The sequence below is a fragment of the Gekko japonicus genome, unplaced genomic scaffold (genome assembly GCF_001447785.1).
Source record: "Gekko japonicus isolate JY-2015 unplaced genomic scaffold, Gekko_japonicus_V1.1 scaffold490, whole genome shotgun sequence".
NCBI lineage: Eukaryota > Metazoa > Chordata > Lepidosauria > Squamata > Gekkonidae > Gekko > Gekko japonicus.
The window spans coordinates 642,019-664,498 of NW_015165249.1; the positions used below are offsets into that span (position 1 = coordinate 642,019).

The following is a 22,480-nucleotide window of genomic DNA, read 5'->3' on the forward strand; positions in this document are numbered from 1 at the left end:
GCTTGACGTCAGTTCACGCGCGCACACACACACACACACACACACACACACACATGCACACACACACAATGCCGATGACTCACCAATGCAAACCACTCTGTGTGCTGATCTGAAACTGTGAGGATACATTCTCTTTCCTCTGCTAGAGTCCTCTCACTTCTATTGCAGTTTAAATCTGGCCCCTCCTCCAAGGCTCTCAGGGTGGTAGTTCTCCCCTCCTTCTTTTTGCCCTTACAACAACCCTGTAAGGTAGGTTAGGCTGAGGACCTAACAATACGTTACATTATCCTCACGTTCTCCCTTGTTCTACCACAAGGACTTTCAATTGGACAGGCCTTAAGAGTTCCCTGCTAGGATCTCATTTCCTGTGCAGACACAAGCCTGATTCAGACTGGGTCCATGGTGCTCAAAGAGAGGGGCTTCAACTTCCCCTCATGCCATTTTCCTACCTGGAAATGGCCCTGGGGAGGCACTATTTGTGCTGTGGGGGAAGCTTAACATGTACCGAGAGCTTCCTGCAAGTTTCCCAGTGGGGCAAAGACTGCCTCCCCAGGGCCTCCAGGTGGGGCAAACTTGCCTCCAAAGTCCCCATCTAAACTGGGCTTGCCTGCACTTTGAAGCTGAGATTCCAGCCTGGATCTCGTATAGCTCGTCTGAGTCCTCATGTAGGACCTGGGGAAGACAGGAAGACAATATAACGAGAATCAGAGAGCTTCATAGCAGAGTGGGGATTTGAACCTGTGACTTTGAGTCTGCAACCCTAACCACTGCACTGCACTGCTCCCTGGATCAATGTTGGAGCTTTTGATGAGAGCTATCCAAGCATCGTTTGGTCTCTGAGAGCCTAGAACATCCCCTAAGAAGAAGCAACCTGACTGCGATCCGTCACTGTTCCACCGTTCCACCATTTGGAACACATGGGCACTCCATGAAATTGCTGAGCAGTTGGGTTAGAACAGATAAAAGGAAGTACTTCTTCACCCAAAGAGGGATTAACGCATGGAATTCACTGCCACAGGAGGTGGTGGCGGCTACAAGCATGGACGGCTTCAAGAGGGAACTGGATAAACATATGGAGCAGAGGTCCATCAGTGGCTATGAGCCACAAGGTAGAGATAGGAACTCACAGGCTGGGGCAGGTGATGCTCTGTGTTCTTGGTGCTGGGGGGGGCAAGAGTGGGAGGGCTCCTAGTGTCCTGGCCCCACTGCTGGACCTCCTGATGGCACCTGGTATTTGTGGCTGCTGTGTGACAGAGTATTGGACTAGATGGGCCATTGGCTTCTCTTCTGTTCTTATTCACTTGGTTTAGTCACCTTGGGGGATTTCACCAGGCCTTTTTTCATTTCTTCTGAACGTTTTCTACCTGCCCACTGCCTGGAAGATCTCTCTGCTGCCACCCTTCCGGTCTGTGACATTCTCTGTTCTGTTTTCATCAGCCTGGAGCTGCGTTTCCCATCTCTCATTCCAAGCACTTGGCTTGCTGGGTCTGACTGCATTTGTACTACCTTTTAAAAAAACCAAAAACCCTTCATTTTTTAAGACACCCTTTCAGTTTCATCTTGACATTCAGGTTGCTTGGATATGGTGAGCTGAAGTGCAGAATACCAATCAGATGGAGCAGCGTGTAGGTTTTATAAAATGAGCGTCTGGCTTCCAGGCCATGTTCTTAAAGGACAACATAAAAGAGCTTTTTGTGGTAGGGGGTAGTGTGGCGGTGTTCTTTGCTGCTCATCATGACTTCGGGAAATGCAAGAGTTCCTGTTGAAAACACGCATGGACTCTCCTCTGTAACTCTTTCTGTTTGCAAAAGACGATGACCCTTAACACGGTGACTAGGGCTTCATTTGAAGCGAGGCAGGAGTCCAAAATTGACCAATTTTCCTCTTTTTATAGAACTACAAAAAGCATTGCTTTGCATTACTGAAATAATTCTTTGTTTCTGGCTCATTTCCCCCCCCCCCCCCCCCCCCCCCATCTGTCTTGCTTTGCACTGCAAGGAAAAGGCGAGTGTACTTTTTATTTAGATGACCTTGCAGGGGAACAGCAACTTCCGTTTAGGATTCCAAGACTGCCACCTGGTGGCCATCCTTGGTATGCAACCTTTACCTGGCCTCAGCTTCACAGCCGTAAAGAATCTGAGGAAGTGAGCCCATGAGTCAGAAAAGCCCATGCTGGAATAAATGTTATGTTCCCTCTAAACTGTGGAGTCTTGTGAGCAAAAATTCTATTTTGTGAGCTACTGGCATTAAAGTTGTGAGCAAGCCGTTTGGCTACTGCATAAATCAATTTGCTCTGGAGCCCTCCTCCCTGAGCTAAGACAAAAATGTGTGAGCCAGAGACTAAAAAACTGTGAGCTAGCTCACACTAACTCAGCTTAGAGGGAACACTGGTTATCAGTCTTCAAAGTGTCACTGGACATCTATTTTATTTTGCTACAGTGGACTAACACAGCTACCCCTCTGGAACAGTGACAGATTGCAGTCAGATTGCTTCTTTTTAGGGGATGTTCCAAGCTCTCAGAGACCAGCATGTAGCTTTCGCCTGGAGGTTTGCTAATATTTATACTTGCAAACTGTTCCATTTGTGGAAGCAGAAACAAGGCCGTGTTTGCAGTTTAGGAGACTGCAAGTGAGCAGTGCTTCAGGTAGATATGAGGATACTCTGATCAAGGCTAGATTGAGGATCAGGGAAATAAAGTTGTTTTTTGAATTTTTCACCCCTGATGTAAATCCAGACTGCAAATCTGAATCCCCCCCCCCCACTTTGACTTTGTTTCTTCCTTGTGTGAACTGCACACGTAATTCTTTTATTTTCACACAATTTCTTTTCATTTCCTGGCCCGGAAACTTTCCTGTAAAATGTATACATTCTTCCAACATTATTTGTGTTTGTAAAGAGACATTTATGAGACGCATGAATTATGCATATTTGACATATAAATATATACACATGAGTTTGTGTAGGTGTGTGTCATCAAGTTGCAAGAGACTCGAGCAAGGGGCTTTGGAGTTTAGGAGGTTTGCCATTGTCTTCCCTGGTGGTCCACCCCATCCACGTGCTGACCCTGGTTCGCTTCTGAGATCTCACAAGACTGGACTATACCATGCTGCCTTCCCTCCATGGCTACTAGTTCGGTTATCTTTAAAAGGGGGGGTAGATAGGTTCATTGAGGACAAATCCACCAATGGCTATTAGCCACAGTTAGTAAATGGAACCTCCATGTTCAGAGACAGTAACCCTCCAAGCAGAGCCGGCCCGAGGTGTTTCTGCACCCTAGGTGAGGCTAGCTTGTGGCACCCGCGCCCCCTCAGCGCAAATGCCAACCTCCCAGTGGGGCCTGGAGACCTCCCAGAAACACGCCCAGGAGGGGGGGCGCCGGGTGCCACAAGCTAGCCTCGCCCCTTCCTTGGTCGGGCCCAGCCAGGCAGCTTCCTCCAGGGAAGGGAATCACGCTGGCTGGGTCAGAGGGCGGCGGTGAATTAGCGGCTTTGGGCAGGGACGGTTGGGGCTTTTGGTGGGGGGGAGGGCGGCAGGGCAGTTGGCGCCCTGTTCGGAGCTCCGCCCTAGGCCGGAGACTAGCTGGCCTAGTGATAGAGCCAGCCCAGCTCCCTCTCATGATCTGCAAAAGTTCGCAGAATCCACATTGCTGTCAGATGACCATCCAGCCTCTGTTTGAAAACCTTCAAAGGAGAATCCACCATCTCCCAAGGAAGCCTGTTCCAAGGAGAAAGAGGCGGCGGTGGTGGCGGTCAGGGAGATGCAGGGCTTTTGGCGGGGGCTTTGGTGGCTTTGGTGGGGGGGCGGGTCCAGCTTGGCACCCTAAGGTCCAGCCCACGCTCTAGGTGAATGCCTAGTTCGCCTAGCGGGTGAGCCAGCCCTGCCTCTAAGTAGCAATGATCGGAGTGGTGACAACAGAAGAGAGTCTTTGACCTCCATATCTAGCTTTTAGACCTTCTGTGTGCATCTGGTTTGACCACTGTGTGAGGCAGGATGCTGAACTAGATCTACCATGGGCACTATGTATTATATAAATAGCATATAAAAACAGTATAATATATGCACACAACCAATGTTCCCTCTAAGCTGTGGAGTCTTGTGAGCAAAAATTCTACTTTGTAAGCTACTGGCATTAAAGTTGTGAGCGAGCTACTTGGCTACTTGGCATAAATTAGTTTGCTCTGGAGCCATCCTTCCTGAGCTAAGACCAGGGGTCATTTCCTGCAGGAGCGCACAGGAGCGGAGCTATGGTAGTAAAGAGCCCAGGGGGCGGGCACATGCAACAAGCCCCACCCCCTGCTCCCAGCAGCTCCAGGCCACGAAGAGCAAGAAGCCTCTTTCTTTCCCTCTTTTACTCCTCCTTTCTTTCTTTTTCTTTCCTTTCCTTCTTTCCCTTTCCCTCCTTATTTCCTTCTCTCCCTCTTTCTTTCCCTCCTTTCCTTCTCTTTTCCCTCTCTTTCCTTCCTTCCTGCACAGATCTGCACGTCCCCCCCCCATAGCTAGCAATCCAAAACAGTCCAGTGGCACCTTTAAGGCCAAGGTTTATTCAGGCACAAGCTCTCCCTCCTCTGCTAGGGCAGATCTGCGCGTCCCCGTCCCCCTCCATAGCTAGCAATCCAAAACAGTCCAGTGGAGCCTGAGCGGTGGGTGTTGCCTTCTGACACACTTCCTGTGATGTCAGAGGGTGTGGCATATGCAAATGAGTTGTGCTAGTGAGTTATGCTAATGAGCCCCTGCACCTCTTTTTCTACGAAATGACCCCTGGCTAAGACCAAAATGTGTGAGCCAGAGGTTAAAAATCTGTGAGGCAGCTCACATTAACGCAGCTTAGAGGAAACACTGCGTGCAACACACACTGAGTACAAAACCAAAAAAATGGAGATCCTTAACTGTTGGCAAAAGTATATGTAGTTGGACATGAAAGCAAATGAAAAAGGAAACATTTGCTGAAGTCTATTAATAACTATATTCTGGGCTCCAGACCCCAGTCCTGCTTTCTTATCTGTTAGAAATTATGTAATTTCGCAGCAAGGATGGTCTTATGCAGCCCTCCCTCCCACCGCATCCTCCTCAGCAGAGTGGATACTCTGCCAGCTGGCTCATTGGACTGTTACATTTCCTGCAGCGGAAAGCTGGGCTCCCGATCTCTTGTCTGGGAACAAGGGAACCACCGTCCCCTTCTGTGTGACGGGGAATTCTAACGAAGCAACGTGGGCGCACACTTTACTTTGGTAATCTCCCAAATAATTGAATCACAGCAGCGGCAGCCCCAATTTGGCTGGGGCTTTTCTCTGGGGAACGTTGGATGTGATGGTTATTGCAGCCCCGGCTTCAAGGCCGACAGAACCGTTCCCTCCCTCCCCGTTTTCACACCAAAGTCTGAAGAATAAAGCTCTGAGTACTGAAGCGCTTAGATGTGCGGTCCCTTAACCTTTAGGAGGCGGCTGAAGACGGGTCTTATACAGGATGGCATTCGGTTTAGTTCTTCTGCCGAGCGGCAGTTTTAAATTACTGATTTTAAGTTAGCGGCTTTATATATTTTATGCATTGCATTTTGTTGCTGTTTATATCGTAAGCCGCCGAGTTTCTATAAGGTAGAAAGGCAACTAATAAATATTTTAAATAAATAAAATAAGTCTTCGAAGGATAACTAAAGGGGGGGGGTGAAGGATGAAGAAGGCGTGCGCAGTATCAGTGATCACTATGGCCAAGGAATCATTCCTATGGGCGTGTTCTATCTCTGTGCAGACAAAATCCCAAAGGAAATTAGGTAGGCGGTAACAAGGATTGCTTCTCAGCACCTTCCCTTTGGTCACATTGTCAAGGCTTCAGTGGTGGCCACATCTGTGCAGCTGTGGTGAGAAATGGGAATCCTCCCTATGGTTACAAAGAGCTTCAGAGCCTGTTGGAAACCAGTGAAAGCACAACAGCAGCTCTGGAGATAAGACGCCCACCCTTGACTCTGGAGAGGGAGGAGGGCTCGCTTCCAGTGTTGTACTCTGGCAGCTGCACATTTAGGCTCCGCAAAAGGCCAGCCCAAATTTTGTGGACTCTTGCTGGGCACTTAAAAGCACCTGAAATTGCCTCTCAGGAGAAGACTAAAGATTTGTCTAGTCCAGTGATGGGTTTTCTGCAGAGGCCAACCACTTTTAGGAAGCCTGCAATAGGGAGGTGCATTTGGTTCAGATGAACCAAAGAAAACACTGAATACTGCCTAGTCGGCATTATTCGGACATGCTGAAAGAATCCGATTCTCTAATCTGATTCGGCTGGCCGAACAGCGATTCCCCGAATTGATACCATATATTCGGCATTCATTTGGGGAATCCCTTTGCTGGGGAGGTGCAGCATGGCTCCCTAGCGAAGGGTAGATGTTTAAACTTAAAAACACTTTCCCTTGCTTCTGAGGTTCATGCTGCCTCTGTGGAGTGGCTCCCCGGCCTGGAGAGTCGCACCGCAGAGGCGGCATGAGCCCCAGAAGCAAGAGAAAGTGTTTTAAGTTTAAACACTTTCCCTTCCCCGCCTGCTTCGGCAGGTGGGGTGGGGAAGGCAGGGGGAGGCATTTAACATGTCTCCCTCCTCTCTCCAGGCCTTCCCCAGCCCGTCTGCTTCAGTGGGGAGGCATTTAGAGATGCCTCCCCAATCTTGTCTCCATTCTCTAGACAGCACGCTTCCGCAGGTCAGCTAGAGAAGGGAGAGAAGATGAGGAGGCATTTACCACCCCTCCATGTCCCACGAGGGGCAGCAGGCTCCCATCATTAAAGGGAAGGGAAGTTGCCTTCCCTTCAATGGTGGGAGCCTGCTGCCCTGGCAGGAATTGGGGGGGGGATTATTATACCCTTTGGGGATGAACCATAGGGTATAATTCAGCCGAATAAATTTGGCAGTACCGATAATTCCCGAACCCCAGTATCTTACTGATACTGGGTTTCGGGAGTATTGGCAAATACCGATATTTTTCGGGTTTGGTATATCCAAACCTGAAAAACATTTTATTTTTGTGTGTGTGCACATCCCTAGCCTGCAAGTGAGAGGAAAGGCTGAGGGACTTGAGAATGTTCGGTCTGGAGAAGAGGAGGTGGGGGACATGATTGCTGTCTTTAAATATTTGCAGGGCTGTCAGAGGAGGGCAGGGAGCTGTTCCTGTTGGCAGAGGAGGACAGGACTCGCAATAATGGGTTTAAATTAAGGGTGGGAAGGCAACAATGGGATCAGCTGCCCAGGGGGGCAGTGAGCTCCCCCTCACTGGCAGTCTTTAAGTAGCGGCTGGACAAACACTTGTCAGGGATGCTCTAGGCTGATCCTGCACTAAGCAGGGGGTTGGACTAGATGGCTTCTATGGCCCCTTCCAGCTCTGTGATTCTACAATTCTATGAGAGCAAGAATACAGTCGACTTCTGCTTGTCTCCTGCGTCTGGTCCTCGGAGAGAGAGAGAATGCCTCAAACTGTAAAAATTCCCTGTTCTGGCTGCCCAGTCTTGGCTAATAACCATGGATAGTCTTATTTTCTGCAACTTTGTGTAGTGAATACATAGCACTGCCTTTCTACTGGGAAGGACACAGCTACGGCTGAACAGTGTCAATCGCCCAAGTCTCATCCTAACTGGATGGCCCAGAAGTGCTCAATTGTATTGAAAGTCACTGAGAGGGCAGACGGACCAATGGGGACACAGCTCCTTTGTTAATGCTGAGTACAAGATGTCTGCTCCCAGCCCTGAAGGAGCTTACAGTAGGAAAAGCAACACCGAGGGAGGAATGGAGATGGGAATGACTGGTAGTGAATATGTTTAAATTAGGGTTAATTTCAGTAGGGAGAAGGGAATGAGGCTCTGTAAAGCTGCACAGAAGAGGATGTGTAGGAAGGTAGTGAGATGCACGTGTATGTGTGTGTGTGGGGATATGGAATCTCACTTATCTGTTCAAAACTCATGGCCCCTGCCAGAGACAAAAGGCCTTTTCAGTAGTGGCACCTTGTCTACGGAAGGCCCTTCCTCTTGAACTCTGCTCTCTTTATGGTGCCAGGCAGGGCTCTTTTTGCAGAAAAAGCCCAGCAGGAACTCATTAGCATAATAGGCCACACCCAACAGCTGGAACTCATTAGCCTATTAGGCCACACCCCTGACAGCACAGCTCATTGGCCTATTAGGCCACACCCCCGTGTTACCAGACGTGTGCTCATCCAGCCACACCCACCTTTTGCTTCTTATTCTGTTTACCTTGTTTGTTGTCAAAACCCAGGGCTTTTTTTGTAGCAGGAACTCCTTTGCATGTTAGGCCACACACCCCTAATGTAGCCAGTCCTAATGAGTTTCTGCTGTTGGGTGTGGCCTATTATGCTAATGAGTTCCTGCTGGGCGTGGCCAACTCGGGAGCCAGCCGGAACTCCGTTCCTGTGCGTTCCTGCCCAAAAATAGCCCTGGTGCCAGGCAAAAACATTTCTGTTCAGGCAGGCTGTTAACTGAGGGGGATGATCTTAGTCTGGGCACTGTTGTTTTAAGCTGTTAGTGGTCTTTAGCTGCTGTAGATTTTCCAGGCTGTATGGCCGTGGTCTTTGCATTGTAGGACCTGACGTTTCGCCAGTAGCTGTGACTGGCATCCTCAGAGTTATAACACAGAAAGACTGAGGACTCTCTGTGTCAAGGTGAGAAGAAAAATGGTAATTTATATCTACCCAGGAAGGTGGGGTAGGGCTGAGTCATTATCTTGTAGGAGCCCCCCAGGCTATGAACATGCTAATGAAGGAGCTTTCCTGAGGAGGTTCTTTTGTATATGGATTGTTTCCTGAGGAGGTTTCCTGTTTCCAGAGGAGGTTCTTTTAGTGGTCTGTTTTTTCTGGCTTATGTTGTTATGCTGGGCTGGGTTTTTTTAAATACTGGATTTTAATCAATATTTGTCTTTATCGTTCTTTGATTTATTATTATTTTGTAAGGCAGGTTCCTGGAGACGCAGCACGAACATTTTCTTAATAAATAAAAAAGTAAAGATTGGTAGTCCTGGTAATGACTCAATACTTTTGATATTTGGCTCAAATGACACCAGAAAATCTTGAGATCAGTTGTTGGCTGGCATTTACCCCATTTATTAGAAGTCATCAAATCACATATATTTAAACATGCTTGTTAGTTATAGCTATTAGGCTTGGGACCACTTTTGACGTGGCCCTCCCAGTGAACAATCTGTTCCATTTATGTTAAATGGTTGGGCAGTAAGTTTACGTGTTCACCTTATGTCGTGGTTTGTGTCCCACATGTCTCAATTGTACAGTCTTTTCCCTCGCCGATCTGTTCCCAATAATTCTTCCAGCATTTCTGCTAAGTTGACACCCTTTCCTTGAGTCACATGACCTCCTTTCTGAGTTATAGAGGTCTGTACCATCTTCAAGACAGAGGGAGATTCACCGCTAGAGGATGTAGAGATGGCCACAGGCATAGAGAGCTTTAAAAGGGGATTTAACAGATCCATTGAGGATGTCTATCAGTGGCTACTAGCTATGGGGTGACTGAAGGGAAATTCTGTGTTCAGAGACAGTCTTCCTGTTCCAGGAGGCAACATCAGGAGAAGTCCTCAGCCTCTGTGCCCTGTTGCTGGACCTCCAGAGGAATTGGTTGGCCACTGTGTGGGGCAGGGTGCTGGACTTGACAGACCTTCACTGGTCTGATCCAGCAAGTCACTGCTCGTGTTCTTATGAAATAGTCTGTCCTTAGAACTCCATTAAATCCCTTACGTCAACAGAGACTCCATAGGTACAGAATGCATGAACCCATATGCATCCAAATCATGCCGCACATCTGAACCCGGAGAAAATACCTGGAGGGAGTAGCAGAGATCTGTTGATCTTTCAACTACAGTCCTAAAAAGCAAAGTCAAACATGGGGAGGTATTTACGCAGAGACTCTTCCCAAGTTAAAAAGAGCAGATCCACAAATTAGACTCAACATGTCAAATGGCTCGAAGTTAACTCTTGCCAAGTCTGGGCATTAATTGCAGACGCCTTTTAAAAGAACAAGCAAAATAGCAATTAGCATTTTGTTGGGGTGGGGTTTTTCTTGGTCTGGTTGGCTCATTAAGAGTCTTGATTGACCTTTTTGTCTCTTCCAAATTCCATTTTAAAAATGTAGCGCAGACAATTAGCTATATATTACACAAAAGCAGCAAGTACTGCGGGGGAAAATAATTAAGATGATTTTGAAATTAAGGAAATGGTTTTAGAAGAGAAACAGGTGCTTAATGGGAGCCAGAACAGCTGCGCTTTGCAGGAATCTGCTTCTCAAGGTACTTCAAGGAAGGGTTTGAGGATGCCACGCGCAGCTGGAAGAACATTGCCATAATTAAATAAGAATTCCTTCTGCAAATGGGGCAGCTGGATTGATTAGGAGGGTATGGGGAGCAGAGAGACAATGAATGGGGATTTGGGTCCTGCAGAGGATGCAGACCAGTATTTGCAGGGGGGTGGGGATACCAGCACTGGTACACCCGGTGGGCACAATCCTCAGGTATGGGTAGAATTCTATGAATGGTTGACAGCTTCTGTCTCCACTCATGCAGTCCATGGATGTCACCCACATTCATCCTTCTTCTTTTTTAGTGGACTCGGTTTTTGTTTTGTAGTGAGCCAGCAAGCTCGGGGCACTAACTCTGTATTTCATTTGGTCATGTGCCTGTCCCGGTAAACTGATGGCCACTAGGTTTATGTAGCTTTCAAACGAATTCATAGGTGAGAGATCACTCCATGGCTACTGGCCGTGATGGCTAAACAGTACACTCATACCAGTTGCTGAGAAGGGCTACAGACTCTAATCTGGGAGAACCGGGTTTGATTCCCCCGTCCTCCACATGCAGCTGCTGGTGTGACCCTGGGTCAATTACAAGTTCTTTCAGAGCTGTTCTCTCAACGAGCAGTTCTCGAAAGAGCTCTCTCAACCCCACCTACCTCACAGGGTGTCTGTTGTGGGGAGGGGAAGGGAAAGGAGTTTGCAAGCCGCTCTGAGACTCTTTTGGGTAGTGAAGGGCGGGGTATAAATCCAATCTCTTCTTCTCCTATGGTTGCATCAAGGGCCGTGGCTCAGTGGTAGAGCACGTGCTTTGTGTGCATAGGCTTGTCATTTGCCCACTTGGGTTGGGAGATCTGCCATCCCCAGCTCCCGTTGTCCACCAGCATTCCAGAGGCCAGTGGGAAGGGAAAACTGAAAAATCGCCCTTGGACAATGGTGTGACATCACATCCAGGGAAAACCCGGAAGTGTCATCGTGCCACTTTAGGTATCACTGGAAACTCTGCACTTTTGCCACAGAGTTTCCAGCCATTCCTACAGTGGAGTAACATCACTTCCTGGGTTCACCCTTCCATGCATGTCTGCCCTCCCTCCCCGCCAGGACTCCTGCCATTTGTCCATTGCTGGCTGGCAACCCTATGCATGTAGGAGATTATCCAGTTTAAAAAACTGAACCTGGGACAATTGTATTTTTCTAGCTCACCAGAAGAACTGACACTCCTCCTCTTGGGTTTTAAACCAGCAGAAAGGCAGGCTATTGCCCAGGGCTATTTTTGGGCAGGAACGCACAGGAACGGAATTCTGGCTGGCTCCCGAGTTGGCCACGCCCAGCAGGAACTAATTAGCATAATAGGCCACACCCAACCGCAGAAACTCATTAGGATTGGCTACATTAGGGGTGTGTGGCTTAACATGCAAAGGGGTTCCTGTTACAAAAAAAGGCCCTGGGTTTTGACAATAAACAAAGTAAACAGAATAAGAAGCAAAAGGTGGGTGTGGCTGGATAACCACACTTCTGGTAACATGGGGTGTGGCCTAATATGCTAATGAGATGTGCTGTTGGGTGTGGCCTATTATGCTAATGAGTTCCTGCTGGGCTTTTTCTACCAAAAAGCCCTCAATAAAACAATAAAATACAATAACAAAATATCAGTGCTCCATTTGTCACAAGATGGGGTAGACCTTAATCCCAACGGTAGCATTCCACCCCCCCCCCCCCGACTCCTCACTATACTGATCCACAATGGCGTATTTTTCTCCAGTGAACCAACACATCCCACCACAAGATTTCTATATAGGCTTGTAAACTGACATCTGGCAATTTGCACTTTCAAAGTTCTTCCATTCTCTTCTGTTAGCACTTTGTTTCCTTTGGAGAATTGCTTAGTTGAGCAGGCCACAAACTGTTATTACAGCAGCAACTCAGTTACAAGAGCTTGCAATTTCGAAGCTCATTCTACCCTATACCATTCACGGATTCAAACAGGGTCATCCCATGGGAAACCCTTTGATTTCAATGAGGGCAATCAGTAACAAGCCCTGCCGTACAACGGCCCCATCTACTTTCTGAAAAGCTCAGCAGATGCCGGCGAAGTAGTGGCATGTGCCATGGCACCCACCGGAACCATGTTGAGGAACCTAGGCCCCGTTCACATGGAGGATTTGCCGTGGTAGAGCGACGATTGAATGGCGGATTTTCTGGTTGCGATCACACCGCAACATCTGGGAAGTGGAGCGCACTCGTGGCCAACCCGTGGCATACCGCCGAAAATGCACGATAAAAAACTACCTGTTCGAAGGTACTAGCAACCGGTTTGCCACAGGCTGCCTCCGCAGTCCCTCGGTGTGATCACACCGGCCACGGCTTTTCCCTTCCGGCCCCTTGTTGACAGGGAGGGAAGGAACCGTGGCGTGCCGCCGACACGTGGGATCGTGTTCTGGCAGCTCTAATTGTGGCGGTGCAAATAGCCCCGCCTTCCCCCCCACGTTATCCGACCCATGTGACCGGGGCCAGAGTCTAGATCTTCCGACAGGCGGGTTAAAAGTAGCTCTGTCTCATCGTCTGTCTTCACAAAGAAGCAAACTGGCTCTAGTGTGCTGTCCTGGAGGCTCTCAAACTCAGTATTCCTGGGTGAACTCAACCTGGCAGACAGATCGAGGTCTGTCTGGTAAAAGCTCCAGGAATCTAAAACTAGGTTGGAAAACCTGAGGGAATCTCGTCTGTTTTACGCTCATATGGTAGACAGGCAGTTTCTGGCTGACTCTTTCTCTGTAACAACTTACCCTGTAGTGAAAATTGTTTCTCCAAGTTAAGTCTTGCTGTACCCGACTACAATTGTATATAGTTTATTCTTCTTGCTGTTCCCCAGAAGGGAAATAAATACAGTTCTGTTTTTGCTTATCCCTGGACTCTTCCTTAGTATATACGAGTGGACAAGGTTATAGCGGGTTAAGTACCTGGGCAGGGGGGTCTCCACAGCAGGGCGTGATCAGCATCAATTATTTACCTCACAGGAAGCTAACATACAGTATATCACTGAGCACTAACAGGCCATAATCAAATATTTAGCCTCTGTGTAATAAGTGATTTAAATTTTCCTGGTGAGGGGGCAGAGTCATGTGGGGATATTCTTCTAGGGTTCACAATCAAACACATTATCAATCCAAGGGCAGTGGCATTTTGTTAAGTGTGCACTCTTCCCACAAAAACATAAAAGGCCTCAGGGTTGTGCTCTTTGTCTCTCTTACACACACCCCTATAATAATAAGAGAGAAAGAACAAAACCCACTCAAAGCGCGCCAGCCCTACAGATAGGGATGCTCACTCTGTTTTTGGAAACTCCTGGAGATGGGAGTGGCCCTTGAGGGGAAGGGGGTTTGGGGAGGGGTGGGACCTCAGTGGGCCATAATGCCATAGAGTCCCGCCTTCCAGAGCAGCCATTTTTTCCAGGGGAACTGATCTCTGTCGTCTGGAAATCAGTTGTGATTGCATGAGATCTCCAGGCCCCACCTGGAGCATGGCAACTCTACTGCAGACCAGGATTCTAATCCACAGTTTAATGCTGGTTTGTCAGTGTTCATCAAGTCAGTCAATTTAGATGTCCCAATGAACTGCAGTTAGTTTTGAACCAGGGATCCTTTGCTTTCCAGCTATTCCTCAGGAGAAGAAGGAGCAGTTTGCAAGCTCTTTATTTTTTTTATCATGAGAAAAACAGGTCCTGGTAAACAGTTGGAAACAATGCCACCCTCCTACCGATTAAAGAAAAATTACACTTCATTAGGGTATTTCATTTCCATAAAGTTTGTGCTGCATCAAATGAGTTGAATAAAAGCAGAAAAATTAACTTTTGTTGCGGGAGAAGCTTAGGGCTGCCAAGTGGGGGTGGGTGGCGGGTAAACCCCAGCTTCAGAGGCCCGATTTCCGCCGCTGCGGTATCAGGCCCCGGGGGGAACTCCACCCCCCGAAGCGCAGCGTGGCTGCGTCACCAGAGGTGACGCAACCACGTCGATCACGTTGGGGGCGTGGCCCCGATCGTCAGAGGGAAAACTCTATGGTTTTCCCTCCAACAATCGGGGCCACACCCTCAACGTGTTCTACATCGCGCGTCACTTCCGGTGACGTGCTGGCGGCGCGTGCACCTCAACGGAGAGCTCCCGGAGCCCAGCGAGGCTCCCCCGCTGGTAGGGAAAATCAACTTGGCAACCCTAGAGAAGCTTCAGCTGATAGATCTGGAAACCTCCAAAAGGCCAACAATAGCAAGAAGATTTCAAAATACCATGAGGATTTTGCATTGTGTTTCTAATGCATGGCTGAAAGAAAAGCTCAGAGGAAGACTTGATAGGCCAAAAAGAAAACCACTGTGTCTAAAAATGCTGGACAACAGGCAAAACTGAAAGAAATGTCTGTTACAAAGAACAAGAATAATGTGCAAAAGAATAAAGCAGCAGGTCTAGGTACAAAGGACAAAAAGGGCTGTAAATAAGCTGAGAACAAGGAAGAAGAATTAGTCAGGAACTCTGAATGAGTCTTTATTTTAACACTGGACAGGTGTAAGTTTACCATCCTGCCAGAAAAATCTGAATATTGCCTAGATTGCAAATCTGTTTAGTATGTTTGCTTAACTAGGCCAGATTGCTAGAATTCATGGCTTTTTGAAATAATTTTTTTAGCTCTTGAGTGTTTTCATAGATCCAAGGGAATGCAAGTAGCCTGCCTACTTTCTGATTGGTAAAAATTAAAGCCCTTGAGAGTCAAAGGCCAAATGTGGTGTGTTTGAGTCCACCTTGCCCTCCAAAATTTAAAGATGGAAATAAGGACATGGGTTTTCATAGCGCTTCAACTGTCTTTGTACAAGATAATGACTCAGCCCTACCCCACCTTCCTGAGTAGATATAAAATTACCTGCCTACCATTTTTCTTTTCACCTTGACACAGAGAGTACTCCATCTTTCTGTGTGATATCTCTGAGGATGCCAGTCACAGCTGCTGGTGAAACGTCAGGTCCTACAATGCCAAGACCACAGCCATACAGCCCAGAAAATCTACAACAACTAATGTCTTTGTATCATTCATTGCTGAACATTCTACTTTTGTTTTATATGCATGGTGGGTTTTTTTATAATTTTCAGAAATTATTCCTTTTCTCTACAGCACACGCAGACACATTAGCAACATTATTAAAAAGGCATTCCCACAATCCTTTTGCAAAACCAAACAGAGATAGTGATTTTTTTCTAGAGACAGGTACCAGAAAATATGGACCCTCCCTGGTAAAGAGGGACAGTTAAGAGGGTCAGTCTAATTGTGATTTGTACCTTCCTTCCCCTTTTAGGCTTCGAATTGCTCTACCAGCCAGAGGTGGTGAGGCTTTACCTGTCGATTCTCACAGAAAGTCAAAATTTCAACACTCTTGAAGCAGCAGCGGGGGCTTTGCAGAACCTCAGCGCCGGAAACTGGACAGTGAGTGACGTTTGTCCTGTTTGAATGAAGTTAGAAATTGGGAGGAGAAGCTGTGAGCCCCCCCAAAAGTCAGGAGGTGGCGTACGAAAAAATGTTTAGAGAGTTCTTCCATTCACCTACCCAGATTTCTCCTCTAGGATTTTCTAAACTCTCAGGAGCTTGAGTGGACTAATACTCCCATCTCCCCTTTTCTTCCCCCTTTTTTCTGACTGTCAAACTGCTGGGACCAGGGGCTGCTTCTCCATCCGGACATCCCGTCTCTCCACCAGCCTCGCCCATCACAATCCGAGACCAGAGAGTGGCCGAGATGCTGGTTTAATTGCATATATCACTCTCCACAGCAAACTCTTTGAGTTTAACAGCCACATTTCTGCCAGGGAGCCCATTCATCAACTATCACCTCCACCTGCCTCAGCCAAGGTCTCCAGTCCACTCCCAGGCATGGACCCTTCCTAAAGTTTTCTCTAGCCCATTTACCCTTACTTCAAGATTCAGGCCTAGAAGTAACTACATGGCCGGTCTCCTTAGTGATGCAGCCTGCTGTCTCCCTAGCCACTTTCCTGGGCCCTGGGCAGAAACTGGTCCCTCCAAACTGCAAAGACACCCTAGTTAGGCAGGCAGGGCCTCCCTGCTTATACTACCTATCTAACTCTCTCCCAGCTTTCTCCTGATGCTGCGTTGTATCTTCCTCCTCCTCATCCTCATCATGCCCAGTTTCTCTCAACTTTGGCCTGTTCCACAACAGGCCTTTGCTCCCAAGGAGATTTTTACACCAGTGGAAGCCTTCACTTCAGAGGAGGCTAGTGCTGGCTGTCGTTCCTCCTGGCCTTTATTTATTTATTTGGATTTATATCCCACCCTCCCAGCAAGCGGGCTCAGGGCGGGTTCCAACAATATAAAATACAATACAGTTACAACCACATTAAAATAACAATATAAAATAACATACACGTCCTGAATAACATGTAAACTCTGGCAGATATCAGGTCTCTTAGCGGTTAAGATGGCATTGAAATTTCTTTAAGGATCCGGGGCCGCTGACGGGGGCCAGCTAGAGGGAGGGAAGGGACATCCACTGCCTCAACCAAAAGCTCAGTGGAAGAGCTCCATCTTACAGGCCCTGCGGAATTGTAATAAATCCCGCAGGGCCCTGATCTCACTTGGGAGTTCATTCTACCAGATGGGGGCCAGGGCTGAAAAGGCCCTGGCCCTGGTTGAAGCAAGTTAGACATCCCTGCGGCCGGGGACTACCAAAAGATGTTGATTTGTAGACCTTAGTGCTCATATGGGGAGAGGTGGTTTCAAAGGCATGCTGGCCTCTGGCCATAAAGGGCTTTAATTACCTTTGAGGCCACCTGGCCTTGCCATTCCCTCCTCTTGACAGCTGAGCTGCTGCTTCCCTTCAAACTGCCTCCAGGCCCCCCACTGCTGTCCCTGACTAGGGTGCAACACTAACATTCTGTGCTTCCTGAAGCATGCTCAAGCTTGATCAGACCTTTGAAGAGACCTTTCCCTTCCTGGTTAATTTACCATATTCTATTATTTCCTTTGTACTCGAGGATTCCCCCGAGTATGTAGAAGCCCTTATGTTGCCTCTGATCAGGCTTGATTTTGTTGCTGTCATGACCGGCCCGACCCATCACTTTGCTGTTAAGATAACACTGTGTGGCTGGGGCAATCTTCCCAAAAGGACTGAAGCTGTGTGATGTTTAATGTGGGAGGCAAAGAACTTGAGGAATTTCAGACAGACTATATAATCCGGAAGAGGAACGGTTCCCAAACGGTTTCTGGTCTGTCATTTCATAGCTATAACGCTATAACGGAACAGCTGTATATCAACGCCATTAGAATGCCTGGAGTGTTTTGTTATAGCGCTATAAAGCGAATGTCCCCCCCAAAAAAGCTGGAGATTGCCCGCGCGGGCGAAAAACGGCGGGGGAAAAGCGGTGCAGTCTGAAATGGCCAACCGCTTCAGATCCAGCTCTTTACTGGAAGGGGAAAGCCATGTGTGAAATGGCAGCCCTATACCGGTTTACTCCATGACAGATCAAAAACGACTTCAAAATGGGTTAAAAAGGGTAATGTGAAATTCCTTCTTGTTTCATGAGAGATGCTACTCTGTAAGCAGATTTGCATAAACATGCTGAAGAATTTGTGGTTAGAAAAATTGGCTGCTGTTGCTAAAATCCATGTGAAGCCAAAGGTCCCAGGAAATTTAGCATTACCTGAAAAGGAAGATGAAGAAACAAAGGGGTGCAGAGGGAAATAGAATCTTTAACAACTGGACAACCCCTATGTGTTTCACACACAGCTTCGTCAGGGGGAATCTTTTCGAACCAGTTTGGTTAAGTATGCGGACTCTAATCTGGGAGAACTGGGTTTGATTCCCCACTCCTCCACAAGCAGCTGCCGGCATGACCTTGGGTCAGTCACAAATTCTCTCAGAGCTGTTCTCTCAAGTGCAGTCCTCGAAAGAGCTCTCTCAGCCCCACCTACCTCACAGGGTGTCTGTTGTGGGGAGGGGAAGGGGATTACCTCAAAAGGGACTTTGCTGGAGATATCCTATCCTAAGAGAAGGGCATTTTTAGGAGGGAAGAAAAATCCCCTCAGGAGGTTGGAGGTGGGGTGGGTAGAGGTGGGGCTTTGTAATCCAAGAGGAGGAGCTATGGGTCTAGTCTCTTGCAAATCTTTCAAAGATCATGTTCGAGAAACATTGACCTTCCGCCTGGATGCCCTCTAAACTGGTGCTTTTTCTCTCTTCCCGGTCAGTGGTCCACATATATCCGGGCAACAGTGCGGAAAGAGAGGGGACTACCTGTCCTCGTGGAACTCCTCCAGTCAGATTCAGATAAGGTGGTGAGGGCAGTGTCCATCGCTCTGCGGAATCTCTCCATGGATCGTCGCAATAAAGATCTCATAGGTACTTCCTGAACATTGCCCAGAGCAAACCGGCAGGCCTCTCAAATGAGGGACAGCAGTCTGCTGGGGACCTATGCACACTATCAGTATTGAAATGAAAAAGCTTCATAGGGAGGACCCTTGGTGCACTGTTAGAACATGCGGTTTGCCCACAGAAGATCTCAGGTTTCATCCCCAGCATCTCCAGGTTGGAGAGGGGGAAAAGCATCTGGTGTTATTGAAAAAGCCCTTACTTTGCTAAATAGCTCAGTGGTGTGACATAAGGCAGATTCATAACTAATTAAAAGCCCAGGTAGTTTTGTGTCCTCTTTAAAAGAAGTACCAGATCCTGTCTGGTTGAAGGCAGGAGGGATTGCTGAAACAAAACTAAGGTTAGGTGAAGACATAAGTGGGTCAACAAAAGCAAAAGTAGGAGGTCTTCCTTGCTGGTCTGCCTGGGTTCTTTATAGTTCCTCCCGACCCTTTAGCTGAATCCTCCAGTCCCAAGTTCAGGACCAAACCCATCAGGAAACATGTCAGTGGGAAGTACATCCTGTCCTGCTTTCAGAAGAAGACATTATATCTATGAACCCTCCTTCCACACACAAAAGTTCTGCCTCAGTGTCCCCATGAATTAAAACTGAAAACCAGCTGAGAGCTTTATCCCACTGAGTAGTGAAATTGTGCATTTGGAGTATTAGGATCTTAGTTTCCTGGAGGTATGTGTAAATGGGCTTTATTGTTCCCCGTTCAGGAGAATGTGGAGCAACGCAAGCCAGTGTTTTTCATCCCTGCAGGACTCTTCCAAAGCAGTCTTGAGTAAACCCTGTATGCATTAGCATTAATGTCTGGCCTTAGTAACTGTTCCCCAGTGTCTGTTTGACAAAGGCCTTAAAATGTAATATACGGTGGCTGTGAAATTCACCATAAAGGATGTAAACGCTTCATGATGCCCATAAAGTCTCCTCTTCTGTGGGATCTGCTCACGCTTAGGGATGAGTTCTCGGATGCTTTCAAAACACAGCGGCAATGTTCACTACCTACCGAAGCTTGTCGTCTTCCATGTTTATACATTTACGTTTTAAGATATTTCTATCCCATCTTAAGGCATATAAAGAAAAACAAAATGAGAGTCCTGTTGTATCGATCTATTTATTTAGAACTGCATCTTGATAAGGTGTGCCCTGTCTTGTACTTTGGTGACTCTCTGTTGTTGTAAACCTGTTTAAAAATTAAAAAGTAATTTAAAAAACACACACACAAGACACTGTAGTATGTTGAAATGAAATTTACTAATCCAATTAAAATAATCACAGCAGAATACAACAAAGACTATGGAATGGCATGAAGCAGAAGAATTAGTCATTCATCAGGCATATGGGAGAATAACAGTGCAATCCTAAAACCACTTTCCTGGAAGTAAGCCCCATTGAATAGGCCTGACTCAGGCCTAAAACAGCTCCTTAGGTCTTCCCACTCATATGGTACTAAAGCTGAGGTACCATGTTAAGATACTCTTAGACAGCGATTCTAAGCAGGCCTACTCTGAATTCTACTAATTCTACTAAGAGTATCTTAACATGGTACCTCAGCTTTAGTACCATATGAGTGGGAAGACCTAAGGAGCTTCCTTAGGCCTGAGCCAGGTGTTCTAGAGGTGGCAGCCATGTTTGTTTCATCACGTGACTGCTCCGTTCACATACAAAACCCTCCTGACTTTAAGATCAAAGGAGGCATGAAAGAGCTGGATTTGAGTCCAGTACCAACTTAGACACCATCAAGATTTTTGGTGTATAAGCTTTTGAGAGTGAAAGCTCCTGAAGTGAGTTTGTGAGGAAGAAAATCGTCGGTCTCCGAGGTGCAACTGAACTCAAATGTAGCTCTGCCACTGCAGACAAAGATGGCTGCTCTCTGAATCTGAGGGACGTAAAGTGAGGGGACCTGTGCCCTCTTCCCGTTTGTCTTCACTGGCTCATTTCCAGGGATGAGATTGAGGTGGAAGGAAAAGCAATTTGGGGTGATGGACCACAAGGAGGTAAAGCTGAAGGAGGATTCTTCATGTCCCTTTGGATGTTAAAATCAGATCTCATCCCAACCTTTATATATGTTCAGGACAGATGATTGATTAAGCAAGCCTATTTGGCGCCATCCTTCTTAGTTTGCTTAGCAGTGCTGACCCGCCTAGCCCAGTAGTCCTATCTGCTCTGACAGCAGCTCTCAGAGCTTTCCAGCATATATTTTCTAAGCCCTGCTCTCTGGGATCCTACATCCCAAGCCCATGCTGTACCACACACAATGACCAGATTGGACTAATAGGAGGGCTCTCCATTCTTCAGGTAGTTATGCCATGGGCGAGCTGGTGCGGAATTTGCCCAGCAGGCAGCAAAGATCTTCTAAAAACCTGGAGGAAGACACAGTGGTGGCAGTTCTGAACACCATCCATGAGATCATCACTGACAGTTCCGAAAACGCCCGGTCCCTGATCCAGACGCAAGGCATTCAGAAGCTGGTTGCTATCAGCAAATCAAGGTGAGTTCCCAACACTTGTAGAATCATAGAGTTGGAAGGAATCTCCAGAGTCACCTAGTCCAACCCTCGGCACAATGCAGGAAATTCACCCCCCCACACCCCCAGTGACCCCTGCTCCATGCCCAGAAGATGACAAAAAACCTCCAGGCTCCCCGGCCAAACTGGCCTGGAGAAAAATTGCTTCCCATTCAACAGAAGAACAGCCGAGTGGAGCTTGTTGTGGGCAGCAACCTTTTCCTGTACTACTGTTTATTGATTTCATTCATTGCATCATACCCTGCATTTCGCCCTGGCTTGGATGGCCCAGGCTAGTGTAATCTTGTCAGATCTTGGAAGCTGAGGAGGGCCAGCCTTGGTTAGAACTCAGATGCAAGACCACAGGGTTGCTACGCGGAGAGGCAAGCAATGGTAAATCACCTCTGTTTCTCTCTTGCTTTGGAAACCTTACGGGCTCACCACAGGTCAGCTGCAACTCGATGGTACTTCCTATTGCCACCCTGCAGATCTGCGTTCATAGAACTTGAGGCGACTTACATACGTCCCAAGAAGTCCTCCCTCCAGGCGCTGATCAGATCCCTCCCTGCATAGCTTCATCCTGTAATAGGTACCCCTCCAGGAATACTTTAAGACCTTTACAGTGGTGTATGTTCCTTTTCTCCTTCCAGCTGTGCTGCTGAAGCTCTCAAACCACATGCCATAGCAACGTATCGTAAATCAGCGCCTTTAATAGGCTGAGTTGACTTCAGAGATAAGATCGATAGAATAAAAATGATCCGTCATCTTGGGACAGATTCCCTCCTGGCCTGCGCTATTCCTCAACATCAGGCACGCATTTATCAGGCATCATCCTTTAAGGGAATCCAGACATTTATTGGCAAAGGGGGAGACGCTCGTCCTCCCTTTGCAACCGTTACACTATACGATATGGCTGTTAACAAAAATAAGCAACATGGCGGTTGACATGGAGCGATCGTAAGGAGGCAGGTGATAATATCTCAAATAGCTCTCCTTTGGGCCACAATGACTTTAGGAAGCTGTCCTTTCTGAACTAACCAAAGGTCTGGATGTATAGCCACTCCAGTATCTGCGTAGGGTCAACCTACACAGCCGACAAACTCACGTGGTATAGTCCTTCCCGTACTTCACGTTGCAAGCATGGTATTGCATAACTGATTGTTCCTCCACGTTAAAGCTAGGAGTAGATAACTTTCCCTGCACACGTGCACTTTGGTTTGTCTCAGAATTGAACTCAAAGTTGCCCAGTTCTTCCAGGCCCAATTCCAGGCTCAGAAATGGGCTCAAAAGTTCTTCCAAGCTGCCTATA

At 47.5% G+C, this 22,480-nt stretch overlaps 1 protein-coding gene across 1 annotated transcript in view; it reads left to right on the top strand.

The window, feature by feature from the left end:
- Nucleotides 1-22,480, top strand: part of ARVCF (armadillo repeat gene deleted in velocardiofacial syndrome) — a 249,860-nt gene that overhangs the window by 200,685 nt on the left and 26,695 nt on the right. The window contains exons 9-11 of the mRNA XM_015410114.1: nt 15,602-15,729; nt 18,499-18,649; nt 20,964-21,156. Of these exons, the coding sequence (XP_015265600.1) occupies nt 15,602-15,729; nt 18,499-18,649; nt 20,964-21,156 (472 nt within the window). The remainder of the gene's footprint in view (nt 1-15,601; nt 15,730-18,498; nt 18,650-20,963; nt 21,157-22,480) is intronic.